We start from the raw sequence: 14,152 nt of genomic DNA on the forward strand, positions 1-14,152 counted from the left end.
CTGTGCCGTGGCAACAGCTGCGCGGCTCCAAATTCGATCGCCAGGGGAAAGGGGTTGCGACCTGGTCTCGACTCGGCAGGTCTTGCTGTCGACGACCCCATCGCACGACGGTCAAGGACCATGGTGCTGATAGCAAAATTGTGGTCATGGTTCTGCACTTAGAAGATATTCAGTATACCGCGCCCAAACGCCAACTATATGGTCCCTCCTCTAATCGTGAACCCCTTGTAACATCCACTACCAAGCGAACATGCACTTGTTGTTCAGCAGCCGGCTTCCCAACATGTCGTATTCCGCCTTGCTGATCCAGCTGTCATTGCCCGCAGGGCTCAGCCTTCCGAATACGCTGCCACCCTTCCAAATCACCACTTGGGGGTCAAACTCCCTAGGAGGCGGGCCAACCAAAATTTCCTTCCCATAGAAGGGTCTCTGCTCTCGAAGTCTGGTCTCCAGGAACTCGCGGAGACCAGGCGTCTTGCTAGCACCACCAACAAGCATTATTCCACCCAAGAAGTCGCGCAGCTTGCGTTCATCGCCTCGGGCGCCTTGGGTGACCGACTCCAGGATGGCTTGGTCTAGCGGTACCATCGGAAGCGTTCTATCGCGTTCCTCGGCGATTTTGGTCTTTTCGAGCACAGGGTCCCGGAAAATGAGCGCTTGTTCGCCGTCGCCCATAGGTGTGTCACGCTCGGGATTGGGTGTGCTTGTGCCTTCTGGTGCCGGAGAACCAGCTACAGACGACCGCGGTGTCTCATTGTCGTTCAGCCGATTCAGCGGATTCAGTTGCCCTGGCCGCTGCGGAGTAGAGGCTACGGCTGGCGTACCGCCTGACTCCTGCGCCCCATTGATTGATTTTCCAGTTGTCGCCTCGAGCACTGCGTTCTGAGCTTGGGAGATAGGGTCGTTCGGAGAGCCATCGTAAAGATCAACTGATCGCGGAATAACCTTTCTACGACCTTCTAGCTTCATCGAATGGTCGAAAATTGAAGGTTTGAAGAGGCCCTATGCAACGTTAGGAAGCGAAGCATACAGTAAGGATATTGTCTACCCACCATGACAGACAGCATTGTCTCGTCGTATGTCTTGAACGTGTATTTCCTCGTGTCCTGACCCGAGGCTCGAAGATGAAAGTCCCATGTCTTCACAGTTACCGAATCCTCATCCATCGAGCAGAATTTTTGCTTTAGTTCTTCGGCAAGCAAGAAATCATACCTTCTCTTGAGGTTCATGTCCGAATAGGGAAAATGGCCATAAAGCATCATCTTAATGAAAGTCTCCGTCACATCTGCGCCTCCCATTTTCAAGTTGACGCGCGATTCTTCAATGCAAAGGCCCTCGTCAACGCAGCATATCGACGACTTCTGCGCCCCAATGTCCACAACACAAGCAATTCCATAACCGGCACCAAACGTCGCGGAAAGACTCTCTTGTTGTAAAGAAACCTTGCCAACACCTAGATCGCGCATCAGGATGTCCAGCATCATCGTCACATAAACGCGCTCGTAGAGGTCCGGTATGATAAAGACACATTTGTAGTTCGCGAGATCCTTGAGCCTCGTAATGCCAAGCTGCGATCTGAAAGCATCTTCGACTATCTTTGAAAGATCATGATAGATCTGGTTTCGGCCAGTGTAGTCGACTTCGTTAAAAGTTCCATTCTGTATCGGCCAGAAGAGTTTGTAACGAGGATTTGAGTTTTCCGGTATTCGCAACGCTGCTCGTCCAGTGAAGTATTCCGGTGCTTTGCTCGGGTCGCTTGGAAGCTCTGTCCAGTCTATCCTATCAATATCGTTGTGCTCGCTGATAATATCGGGCGGAGTGCGCCGGTTGAAATTGGTGACGAGGTCCTTCGAATTTGGCAGCACTCGCCGCTTGTTCGATCGCATCCTCGTTCTAAGCTCTGAGGACATAGCCATGTACTGGTCCGCAAAGTCCTCTCCAAACCACTTCTCAGGGAGTGCATCTGCAGGAATAGCGCCTTCGACCTTCAACCTCTTTGGCCTAGGTTCGCCGTGGTTCTCCTCCGACTCACTCTCTTTCCACCTCCGTGCTATGACCATGGGTATAGATTTTGGGAGCGCGTCAGAGCCAAGGCCGATTCTAAGATTTTGGCTACCGACGTGCAGCACAATCAGTTTCGATGGATCATCTCTCGAATATGATAGTCCAGCTTCGTCGCCTGCTTCCTCTGTAGCTTCCGCTGCGGACACTCCTTTTGCTAACGCGCGATCCTTGTCGCGGGCTTCTCTGACCATACGAGCGCGCTCTTCTTCCTGGGGGTATCGGACCGCGAGGTATTGCTCGTCGCGCTTGAGGAACTCGGTGTAGTAATTCTTCTGATTGATCATGCTGACTACCGGCCATGTCGTCTGCTCGAGATTATTGTCTGTCCGTGCGAGGCCTGCAAACGTCTGTCAGCACCGTTCACAGATGTATGTCGATTGTGCATACCCTCCTCCCTAAGTTGGGCTCTGCCGGACTTCTTGCCAACCATGATGAACGTTTCGAGACTTCGGATCTCGTTTCCGTGCGAGACGAAAAGTAGGTGCGACTTGCCCACGCTTCGACGAGAGCTCAGCTGCGAAAGGACTGTTCGCCAGAGCAAGCGTGCTGGCACTGGAAATCAAGCCGAGCTTACGTAGGCGTAGGTCGATGGGCCGTTGAGTCTGACGGTCTTGCTGTCCGGCAACTGGTCACCAAGGACAGATCCAGCGTGAGATGCACAATAGCGTGGGGTATTAGAGCGGCGCCCTGTTTGTCTTCTGCAGTGAGGCATGCAACGCGCGCAGTCCTGGCTTCAATGTGCAATCGTGCTCCGAACGGTGATCAAAAGCGCATGGCCCGATATAGGCGTGTCATTTACGAGCGATGAGTGGCACTCGTGGCGCGTCGTGAACCTGGACGTGATGTGGTGGTGAAGCGATGATCCTCGCTTCCGCCTTGTATCATGGTTCAAGCGCGCCAGGACCAAGCTAAAAGACTATCACAGCGGAACAAATCGGTGGCTGGCGGTGACGTGTGGGGCAAGCATCCTCGTCTGATATTTAGTAGGATTCCAGAAGATGCCTAAGTGATGCCACGATCGTAAGAGTACATGAGCAGTAGAGGAGGTGAGCTCTGATTGGCCTATCATTTCGAGATCACGTGCTGCTGATATCACCTGCAGGTGGCCAGGTGGAAGTGCAGGTGCCCAGGTGTCCACGTTGTTCCAAGGCCTACCCAATGTTGACATCCCGAGTTCTTGCAATCACTAGCTTCGTCTAGATAAAGATGGTTCTGCGCATTCAATGCCTGTACATTGGATTTTATCATCGCTCCCACAATGGACACCTAGGTACCTAATTACCTAACAGGCATGGACACGAGTATCAGGATCGCCCAGGCTTCAACGATCTTTATCAAGCGGTCCAAACATCCTTTATGGCACTGTCGCATACTGTTACATTGCAGGCGCGATATCCTCGGAAAGCCGCAAACATGTCCTAATGTTATGCATTCTGGTAACCTTTTGTCCGGTGCGTCACTATATTCGCACTTTTGGAGGCGCAAGTCATGGCGTTGTAAAGGGCCAGCGAAGGGCAACGATAGCGACTTCGGACCTGAAGCGGTCGCGGAAAACTCCTTTGTACAATTCAAAAAAACACTCCACCAGCAGCGCTTTCGTCACTGCACATCTTAGAGTCCACGCGAGTATTGCAAGGCTACATCATAGAAACATAAGCACATAGCAGTCGCAACATCATCCCCATTCGGTATGGAGAGGGAGAGAGGGAGAGCCACGTTCTCAACACAGTGCGTCATCTTTTCAGGTAGCCGTAAGGCAATTATTTAGATTGAAGGGCGAGCGGCGGCGGTGGCAAAAGCGATACTAACTATGATGATCGTGGTGGTTTTCCAATTGTTACTCATGCATCGGTGGCGACGCACACATACATCATTTACTCCAGACCATTGACAATCGAATTCACTAAGGACGCTGTATGCATCAGCGCTTCATCCGCATAGCGGTACCCAACCAACTGCACGCAGATAGGAGCGTCCTTATAAAGCTTGGGTCCAGTATCTATACAAGTCAGTCTCTATACGGGAGTTTCGAGGAAGGCGTGATTGCGTACAGAGCCTGTACAAGCGGGAATCTTCAGCACCGTATTTCGCATTGCTAATATCGTCGGCCACATCGGACGGGCGAACCATATCGACAGGAATGACAATGGCCGGATAGTCAAGGTAATTCCACAAGCCAGTGTACGTGGCCGAGGTCCATTGATCGGGAGGCAAGGCTGTGTGCGGCGCGGGCGGCATCAGTATCGCATCGATACCGTTGCTGTGGAACAATCGTTGGTAGTCTCGTGCTGCAGCTTGACGACGTACATTGAGATCGAAGAAACCGAGCAGGTCAGTGCTCTTCATAGACGAGAGGCCAATGGCTTTAAGGGAGGGCACCTCCGGCTCGCCTGTGCGAGCGAAAAGCTCAAAATAGTTCTAGCGTGAGTTTAGAATTAGCATATATATCATAGGTACTTCTGGAATAGGTGTACCGAAGGACCTACCTTCGCACCATCCAATGTAAAATACTTCAGTAGATCGATGTAGTGCCTTTGAACATTTGGCAAAGTAAGAGGAACAAGCTCGACTTTGCTGCACGGTTGCAGAAGATCATAAGCTTTCTTCAGGCCACGCCGGACTGGAGGTGAAGGGGTATAAATGCCATCATCAAAGACAACGCCAATGCGAACTCTCTCCTCGGGTGCCAGGTTCGTCCACGGTACCGATATTACAGTGCTGTCGTACTGCCAAGTCTTTGCCTCCATTGTAGTCTTTAAAAACAAAGCTACATCTCGAAGGGAAGTTGCCAGGGGCCCAACCGTTGAGCGCACCCCATCAGTCCCTGGCAGAGTTAGGTCCCTCACGCCGCCGTGCGGCACTGTTGCTCGACATCAGCGATTCTCAGCGTCCATACGTAATTGAACTCACGAACCTATACCCACGCTTGGCCTGAAACCGTAGAGGCCGTTACAGACTGAAGGAACCCGAATGCTTCCGGCAATGTCAGTACCGACGCCAAGCACGCTGCCTCGGAGAGCAATCAGGGCTCCTTCACCACCGGTGCTCCCACCAGCCGTCAAAGCAGTATTGCGAGGATTCAATGTCCTGCCGAACACGTTGTTATCGCTGTCAGCAGTCATAATCGATTGTGGGACATTAGTCTTGCAATACAGTACTGCCCCCAGATCAAGTAGCATTGCTGCAGTAGCACTATCTTCTTCGGCGCGTTCGTCAACGAAGCATGCCAAACCTGTTGACGTGTCATAACCTGACACCTGAAAGCTATCCTTGAGAGACACAGGAAGACCGTGCAACGGACGAATGGGTTTTGTGGGATCGGCTTGTCGCTCACGGTCAAGTCCACGAGCTCGCTTCATCGCTTCATCGAAAAAGATCTCCGTCAGGCAATTGGTCTAGCGCCAGTGAGCTCGTGAATCGCATATCATGTGGAGATTGGGGTTGAATAGTTATACGGACCAGCTGATGAGCAATGGCAGCTCGTTTGCAAAAAGCAATCGTGACCTGTTCTGCAGACCAAGAACCGCTTTTTAGCTTCTCCAACAGGGACGTGGCGTCATGATTGGAGGTGATTAGACGCTCCTCTTCGCTCAGAATCCCGCAAGTCAACGGGACTTCCATCAAGTTGGTAATGCCATGATAAGTTTCAGAGAGAAGCCACTCCTTGGGAACCTTGCTCTGACGTTGGCGTTGCTTCTCAGCAGCAATAGTGTGGTAGTTCCTGCCAACAGCTGGCATCGTGGGAATGCACAGTGATGATCCGGTCTCTGTGATCTTTGTCACGGCATACGTGTTGGCCGTACTTATACTTCAGCAAGTAACAATCCATGTTTAGATCGCACAATGTATAACGCTGCGCAGACATTGACAGAGGTGTTGCTCAAAACCCTCCGGTTCCGGTTCCGGTTCCGAGAACTCCAAGCTAGCTCGGCTGTCGTGGAGGCTGATTTAGGGGTGAGAAGCTAGTACTGTCCACAGAACCTCCTAGCATATATTCTTTAATACGTTTCTGCTATTGCGACTATAATGCTTGTTTTCAGAGGTGGTTTTGTCGTTTACTGACAAGCCTCGGATTCCATCGATAGGTGGGTCGCACCGGCCCACCTCTGCCCTAGCCCGGCTAGTAACCTGCTTACCTGCTTCAACGACGTCTCGAGGTATCTCACACTCAACGCTGTGGACTTCCAACTTTGTTCCCAAACTTCTCCAATCGTCTAGGGCCGTCTCGTGTTGCATTGGCTGGCATGTCAGACGAGTCGTAACTTCCGGTGTAAAGAAGTAGTTTGCCTTACGTGCCGCCAGATAATTGGGAATGAAATGGCATTTCCCACTAATCGGATACGTGGCACCAATACAGCGTGCGATCGATGCTATCGGCTCAAAGAACGCTGTGAGCGTGCGTCAGAAATCGCTTCATGTGAAAGATGTGAACGACTAGGCCAGGTGTGTTTGACTGTCCGTCCAGTGCGGCCCGTCGGTCGGCGAGCAAATCATCGCAGTCTATCAATCGCCCAAAAGATGTCGAGCCGGTCCAGATTTCATACCCAGTCTGTAGGCTTTGTTGGTTCATGGGTTAGAGACACCCCTGACTTGAGTCCAGAAGAGAAAGAGCTGCTGGGATTCCTTTTCGTCGATTCCCAACCCCAGTATCCCGTCGTCAGTCCACGTTTCCAGTACGCAGAGCAGGAGTCGTTTGCAGGCCCATTACCGGCCGCTTGGCCCATTCTCAAGGACGCCTATCTCGCCTACGCGTGTGTTTTGAGGTCACTTCAACCCGGTGGTAACCCGGAAGCAGACGATGCCTCAAAACTCCGCTACGCAACTTCAGCTATGGCAGCTTTACGTAGCCTCCCTATCGCCAACCCAAAAGACGCGGAGCTATGTCTGACGCTAGGGTTTGCCTTGGCTTTATCCGTATATGGGGCGATTGGCGTGGGTGTGTCCGACATCTGCCACTACTGCCTCAGCATCGCGAGACCATATATTGAAGCTGCCGCTGTGGTTCCGGAAATGGAGCCCCGAATAAGTGTCCTGGTGCTGCTCGAGACCATGGAGTGCATCGTCTACCGTCGGACGCCGACTCTAAGGATCCAGCCACGAGCTCCCGGAGTCGTCGATCGCCATCTTGGTCTCTGTCTACCTTTGCTACCGTATTACTACGATCTCTGCTCCGTTAGCCACTCGCTCGCTAATAGCACCGGCGCAACACATGCAGTCGATCTTCAGCTGCGGCTCGGAGAGATCCGAGCGCATGTGGAGAAGTGGCAGCCGGCTCAGCCAGAGGGATTTCTTCGCGAATACAGTACGACTGAAGTTGTTCAACTGCTTGCACAAGCTAGGGTGTATCGATTAGCGGCTCTTCTGATGATACATCGTTTACAGCACACTTTCGGACATGACGACGGGCAGGCAGACATCTGGTCACACGAAGTCATGATGGAACTTGAATTAGCTCAGCAGATATCAGGACACCCGGTCCGCTTTGTTGCCCTGCCATTCATTATTGCGGCGGTAGAAGTTCGAGATACCGCTGAAAGAGAGAAGGTGCTTCTGAATGTGAACGAACACGTCGATCAACTTACGCCAGTCGTGCAAAAGGCGACCAGGACCTTCCTGGCGCGAATTTGGCACGAGCGGGATGCCCTAATACACTGCTCTTGGCTCGATTCAATTCACAAGCCATGCGTCGTTTTGGACTCTATTGGACCCTCTCTTCCGCGCGATCTGTTTAATACGTAAAAACAAACGCAGGTTAATTCTATCTACCACGATCAATCCAAAGCGTTGCTAACAAAGCTATAGAGCATTCTAGAGAGTTACCACCTAGCCTCATAGCCAAGGCTCTTTCTTTGGTGATCATTGTTCACTGCACTGGACCTTCCTGTCAAGCAGTAGCACACTCTCGTTCATTCGGAAGTGAGCATATGTCGCCTTACACAGCTTCTGATCACCATGGCTTCCAGCGAAGCATCACGCCACATCATGTGGCTACAATAGCTCCATTTGCAGCCAATCGTTAGCAGGGTTACAGTGAAAGCTTCACTCATTCTTTTGTGATTGAATGCTTGATATACGTATGCTAGGCTGTTCCAAAGAAAGTACTATGCTGATATCGCATGCGGCCGCAAATTCTGAATCTCAGCAAGCGAGACTATACCTTCGTATTACTATTGCTTCCACCAAGTCCTTAGATCTGAGATATCCGTCATTGCAAGCATGCGTGATGAGCGCTTACCGTACAGTGGGCAAGGTGTGACAGACTAACGATGGAAGAGGATGTTGATCAAACCTGGCATAAAATATGTGTTCAGGCTCATCTTTGCCGCATTTCTAAGATACGCTCCATCTTCGATGTTCTTCACTTCTTCGCTTCATAGTCATGTACGCCTCTTCCTCCCACGATCAAACTCTGCTTCCTTTCGGTTCGCCCTTCTTTCCGCGCTGGTACTTGCTTCCTCTGACCTTGACTCGTTGTTCTTGTGCTCGTGCTTATCCATCCCCGCTTGGGTTCTTTTGATGCAATGATCAACACATGAATTGTACACTTCCATAAATCTTGATGAGCTTCTCAGTATTTCATTTTATCCTAAATGCATTACAGTCCTGTTGTATTAGCATGTACAATCCTTCTTGTACTTGAAGACCATTGTTTCCGAGCGTACACTGCAACCAATTACATTGTAGAACAAAGCTCGCAGTACTCATGTCTAACCCACTGGCGAAGGGTGGATTCATTGATCTGTAGCGACATCTTCTATTCGTAGTGCAACCTACAAAGTCTTGAATCATAAAATACGCTTGTGGTAACTGTTGGGTGTTGGATATTGCCAACAGAGCACCAACTGTATAGGAGTCTTCTTGGGGTACGTTGAATGCCAGCTAGGCGTCATAGCCCACGCCATAGTCTCGTGATTGGTGCCGCTGTCTGGTTGTTTTCAGGTAGATTGATCTAGAGATGGGGTGAATGTCTGGTGACTATCCCTGATTTTAATCCAGCGGCAAGCCAATCTATTGGCAATGACTTGGAACCACGGCTTCTGAAGTCTGCAAAAATATTAAGAGAATGGAGTACAGCGGAAGCGAGAGGGAAGTACCAGTGGTGCGAGCCGGAAGATCCGCAGATGATAGATGGGACGGACCCGCAACGATGCGAGCCGCAAACACTCATTATCACCTGAAGCGAACCCGAAGTTTCGGATCACGGGATGAGGAGTATGGGGTTTACTGGGTGACGGCGGCATGGTACCGCAATTGCTTGTGGGATTCTGCATGACAGGATGTTAGTACCATCAGCGACGCCTAGATTTAGTCAACGATTAGCCTACACGAATGATAGAAGAACACTCTTCTTGTCAAAGAACAAGAATTAAAGACGATTGTATCCGTGGTCGGCCCTGTTGTAGCAAGGTCGGGGTGCAGAACGCTGAAATGGTAATATGATATGAAAGCGCTAACATCTAGGTGGAACGCAGTCTACCGTGCGTGAGTCGTAGGTACACATTCAAAACTTGAAGTCCTGTCATTTTTCGAGTACAAGGCGTGGCGTACGCCGGAGTGACTGCTACATCAAAGGGCGCAGATAGATTGTTCCGCTGATACATTCACTTGAGACTCACCGCGAAAGCATACATCACCTGGAACGATGTAGGCCACTATCATTGCAATTGCCAGCACGTGACTGGGCATTTCTAGTTCATCGATTTTACGGTGCTTGGCTGACATTTCATCATAGGAGACCGGAGATCGGGCTTTGGCGCCATTGATAGGTCTCTTTTTATCAGCGCCTGCAGTGCACGAGCACACGGCCAATTTCGCCCTTCATCATATGGACATACAGAGTTGTTTTGCCCGTTCTACATGATACACGATGTGTGGGTCCTTCATGTCATGGAATCATGGCGCACAGCTGATTTCGATTGACTTGGATCGAGATGTTTGCGCAGTACTCGCATTCGGGTTTGTTAGCGTACCATCGATGTCCAGATTATCGATTCCACAGATGCTGGCCAACCTTGGGGTAGGAATTTGCAAGCAAGTGGAGCGTACGAATTCAAAAGGCTAAGGGATAATTAGCCGAGGGTAAGCGTGGTGTGGAGCAAAGCATCAAATACTGAGTTCGCGCTAAAACAGAGTGAGTTTCGATCGTTTTGTCAGGGCACCCGCCGCCGGTCGAAACCTCGGTGAGAAGCTAAAAAGTCAAGCTTTGTCGGATCGGGGTCGGATCATGAGACGGTCGCCCGCGGACCTGACGGGAGCACGATAGGTTGCCGCGAGCGGTGTTCGACCGGTCGCAAGGTGTAGACTACGGGAGCAGAAAGACTACAGATGTTACGAGATCTCGCGCTACGCTGCGTCAAAACTTTGTTCCAACGTCGTCACTTTTGAGGGCATCATGAAGAAGGGCCGGGACAAAACCCATCGGATGATGTGACGCGTCCCAGCATGTGCATGCCGACGTGGGCTTCGCGGTATGACTCGCTCGGTCAACGGGTAAGGGCTGAAGGAGAATTGCGCAACCCTGTCGCATATCTCCGCAAGAGCACAATGTCATCGAAATAATGGAAGAACAACCTTAGCGCGAGCTGCATTAGTGGAAGAGTAGGGATGCGATCCTGGGCCCCTCTCGGCGATTCTACGGCCGTTCTGTGGCTCGGTCAGTAGACTTGGCACGTTCCCACGTATGAGAGGAGACGAGCAGGGCAGATGTAATGAGGAAATGTCTCATCACGAGGAGGCGTCTGAAGAACACAAGTGGGGAGTTTGGAAAAGACTAGTGTACCAAATATTCAGGGTTGGCATCTTCTCGCAGTCGACTCAGGATATTCTTGCCCAGATGGTCACAACAAGCGATCGAGCTACAGCGAAATAGATTGGAAGGTCGCTGGAGTGCACATGTTTGCTTCGCTGGATCCAGACGCCTTCAATTGCACGCGAGTACTGTGATTAGACCTTCGCAATGCGCACGTCAGGCGTTCAGTGTGTCAAGAACGAAGTCCAGACGCATCCAGGTAAAGCGCGCTTCTGCGATTATAACATTGACGGTGCTCAGATGAGATCATGTAATCTGCACGAGCGTTGGATCGAGGGAGCCGATGAGAGTAAGCGGAGGCACGCTGCACGTACGCGCCCTGTTACGCGTCAAGGTTCGGGTCAACAACACATGCCCATGTTATGAAGGTCGCTCCTGAATCCTCGCAGTCGCGTGATGGTCCTTAGCGCGGCTATGCTCAATCGTCACAATCTCACATCAATTCCGCGGAAGTTGAAGCACGCACGCTCGGCTCGAGCTGCAGGTAGCGGTGAAGCGCAATTAAGACATGCCCTGTCACGTATGATGTCCAAACATGTATTGCCTCAGGCTTCTAGGCGGCTTCTAGTGGAGGAAAAATGGCAATTTCATTTTTCAGGTGAAGATGGCGCTGGGTTTGGAGGACCGCTCGTGCAGATGGTCGTCGTCAGCGGTGGGATGCGATTGGAGGACACGCCTCGCAGGATCCAAGCCTCGCGTGATTGCCACATGGGCTCAGCACCACGAGTGAAGATCGATTACCGGAGGCTGGGAATTGCTCATCGGATCTTGGCGCTTCCGAAGATATTCGCAGAGAGAAAACGGTGACGTGGTGAGGAGACTCAACGCCTCGAGATTGGATCTTCGTGCGCAGCGTATCGTAGCACGGCAGACGAATCCGGATCTCCGGATCTTTGCTTGGGTGTCGAGCATGGACCTACTGCATGCACATAAGCAAGGACACATTTGCCCATCCCGGTTGCATGAGTCCCCATCCGGGATTTGTATTGCCACGTGAGGGTCTCGGTCAAATAAATCCCTAATGAGACCGAAGCCGCAGGGCCCACTTGATGCTTGGGGCCAGGGCTCCCCTGCACAAGCCAACCGCGACCTAAAAAGGCTCGCCGGACTCGTCCCTGAGCAAGCCCTGTGCAGAAGCATGCGCGTTTTAGCCGATGTGAGAGTAGGCGAGGTATCCAGGTTGGGAACAGATCACGAGGTCATGTCTTGGAATGAGTTGATCTGGACGCGCAATCGCTGGCTTGATGCGTGCCATGCTGGCGCCAGGAATCAGAACCTGAGTCTGAGCTCCCTCGCGTGCGGTGATTTGGACGCGCAGTGAGTCGCGTAACCTTTGACGGTTGCTTGCAACTACAATGGCAGTTGCTCATGTCCGTCGCGCGTAAAGTCGCAACGGTTTACCTGCCCATGTTTGCTGTGCATATACGAGGACTGCGTTGGCCCTGTCCCGCTCGACGGCGCAACGCGTCATAGAAATAGCGTCGCCTTGATGCTCATCCTGGAGACAGATCAAGTTTGCAAATGAATTGTCCAATCATACAAAAGATGCGGTAATTTAGCTTACGCCCGCCTGGTAATAAGCAAAGGTCGTGGAGGTTGGGTTAAGGTTTTGTGAAACAATCCGCCTCTACGCCGGACGGCGTTAGGTCTGGGTTTCGGCCACAGTGCAGCCAGCGCGAATACAGACTCAATCTGCATCTTTGACCCAAGGCCAACTGTCTCTGTACGACAGGAATGTACGATAGGGAAATGGCCGGGCGATTGGTGCCGAGACGCGGCATTCGCAGCACACGGGACGACATGATGACGCCCACAGTTGAAAGAGGTATTTGTTATGCTCTCGCAAAAGATCCATGTCTCGCTGTACATGGACGAGCCGCGGTTCTGTGGGCAGCAATCAACGCAGCTGGAAGACGTCCGCCGGAATGATCGGATGTGAGCTGCGGCGACTTCCAACAAATCATACGTCGAGGGGCGTTGAAAGACGGACTGTTCCGTTCACGTCAAGAAAGGCGCATGCGGCATGAGGGAACACGAGGATAGAGCCCCGCTTTTGACGGCATCGAGACGCGTTTCGCATTGCACCTCCTCGTGTCGTTCCAGGATGGAAAAGCAACGGTAGCACTGCAGCGCGTTGGCGGGGCACACGTCGAAACAGGGTCGCTGGATCTCGTCTGGCTCTGCTGAGGCCGTGTTGATATCATACTACGGCATCGTCTGAGAGCATCGCGCGTCCAGCAACCGAAAGGTCGATGCGGAAATTTGCGCGAACCCGGGAAGGTCAGTTTTGGCGAGAGCTTCCCGGTGGGTCCCCGCGCATGCAGCGCGACGAGGGCGGCCCAGTCCGTCACGTCGTCTGCAGCGCCGTGTCAGAGAGCGACTCATCGGCGGCTGCGCACCGTGGACGTGCCAGAGCAGGCGGTGAAGGCTTCGAAAGCGACGAAGACACAGACGCGAGATGGCGGAGGGCGGAGCATGTTGAGGGGGGTCGTCGAGTCGAGTCGATGGCGATGAATAGAGAGACGGTTGAGCGGCTCCACTTGCGGACACTGCTCGCCGTTGTCGCCCCGGCCACTGACGCCGCGTTCGCATTCTCGCAGCACGCACAGTTCACTGCCGCTTGCGTCGGTGTGCCGTTTTTCCAATATTGGCCCGCAGGCGGTCGGGCAGCGCGCCTCGGCCCAGGGCTCGCGCGCGACGGGCTGCGGTCGACGGGCTCGCGATGCTGTTGCGCCGTGGTGAGGGGAGGAGAGAGCATCTGGGGCAGGCAGATATCTACGGCGTCGCGCTGCTAGATGGGCGCCAACGGCCACTGCGCTGGGAGAATCTAGCGGCAGGCTAATCTCAGCCTCACGGTGGGCAGCGGTGTCTCTCCGCAGGCCCTGGCCGATGCACGGCACGCGAGGATCAGGCGCGTCGTGGCCTGTCCGGCGTGGTGGGCGTGGTGGTGAAGTAAACAAGCCAGAGGCGCGCGGGCTGAGTCAGCAGGCGTTGAAAAAGGCCGGAGGGCCTCTAGCGGCCTCTCGCTCCCCTCGCCACTCGACGCTTTGCCATCTCCGCCCTAGGCTGCGTCGCGAATCTCAACTCCAAGCCCCCAGCATCTCGAAGGTAGTGCCTCTGCTAGCCAGTCCCGCACAGCGCCAGCACCAGCTCCGCGCCAGCACCAGCATCGCCGCCGGTGCTACACGTGCGACCCCCGCGAGGCTGCCCCCAGACACCGACGCGGCCCTCGTCGCGACGCTCTGCCCGCCCCGGCGCGACTAGCACGCTTGCAGCCCT

At 52.9% G+C, this 14,152-nt stretch overlaps 3 protein-coding genes across 3 annotated transcripts; 1 reads left to right on the forward strand and 2 right to left on the reverse strand.

The window, feature by feature from the left end:
* Window positions 1-237: 237 nt before the first annotated feature.
* ARP8 (actin-like protein arp8) lies at window positions 238-2,494 on the reverse strand (the record flags this gene model as incomplete). Its single annotated transcript, XM_056217334.1, has 3 exons — window positions 238-1,002; window positions 1,053-2,401; window positions 2,452-2,494. 3 exons carry the CDS (start codon window positions 2,492-2,494, stop codon window positions 238-240), a joined length of 2,157 nt encoding a protein of 718 aa, XP_056068890.1.
* Window positions 2,495-3,938: 1,444 nt separating this feature from the next.
* Window positions 3,939-5,802, reverse strand: N0V89_008582 (uncharacterized protein; the record flags this gene model as incomplete). Its single annotated transcript, XM_056217335.1, has 5 exons — window positions 3,939-4,063; window positions 4,116-4,482; window positions 4,551-4,684; window positions 5,057-5,459; window positions 5,524-5,802. 5 exons carry the CDS (start codon window positions 5,800-5,802, stop codon window positions 3,939-3,941), a joined length of 1,308 nt encoding a protein of 435 aa, XP_056068891.1.
* Window positions 5,803-6,582: 780 nt separating this feature from the next.
* N0V89_008583 (uncharacterized protein) lies at window positions 6,583-7,803 on the forward strand (the record flags this gene model as incomplete). The annotated part of the gene is made up of 1 exon (XM_056217336.1): window positions 6,583-7,803. The coding sequence occupies one exon, from the start codon at window positions 6,583-6,585 to the stop codon at window positions 7,801-7,803; it is 1,221 nt and encodes a 406-aa protein (XP_056068892.1).
* Between the last annotated feature and the right edge of the window lie 6,349 nt (window positions 7,804-14,152).

Source organism: Didymosphaeria variabile, assembly GCF_027946475.1.
Source record: "Didymosphaeria variabile strain IMI 356815 chromosome Unknown scaffold_6, whole genome shotgun sequence".
Classification (NCBI taxonomy): domain Eukaryota; kingdom Fungi; phylum Ascomycota; class Dothideomycetes; order Pleosporales; family Didymosphaeriaceae; genus Didymosphaeria; species Didymosphaeria variabile.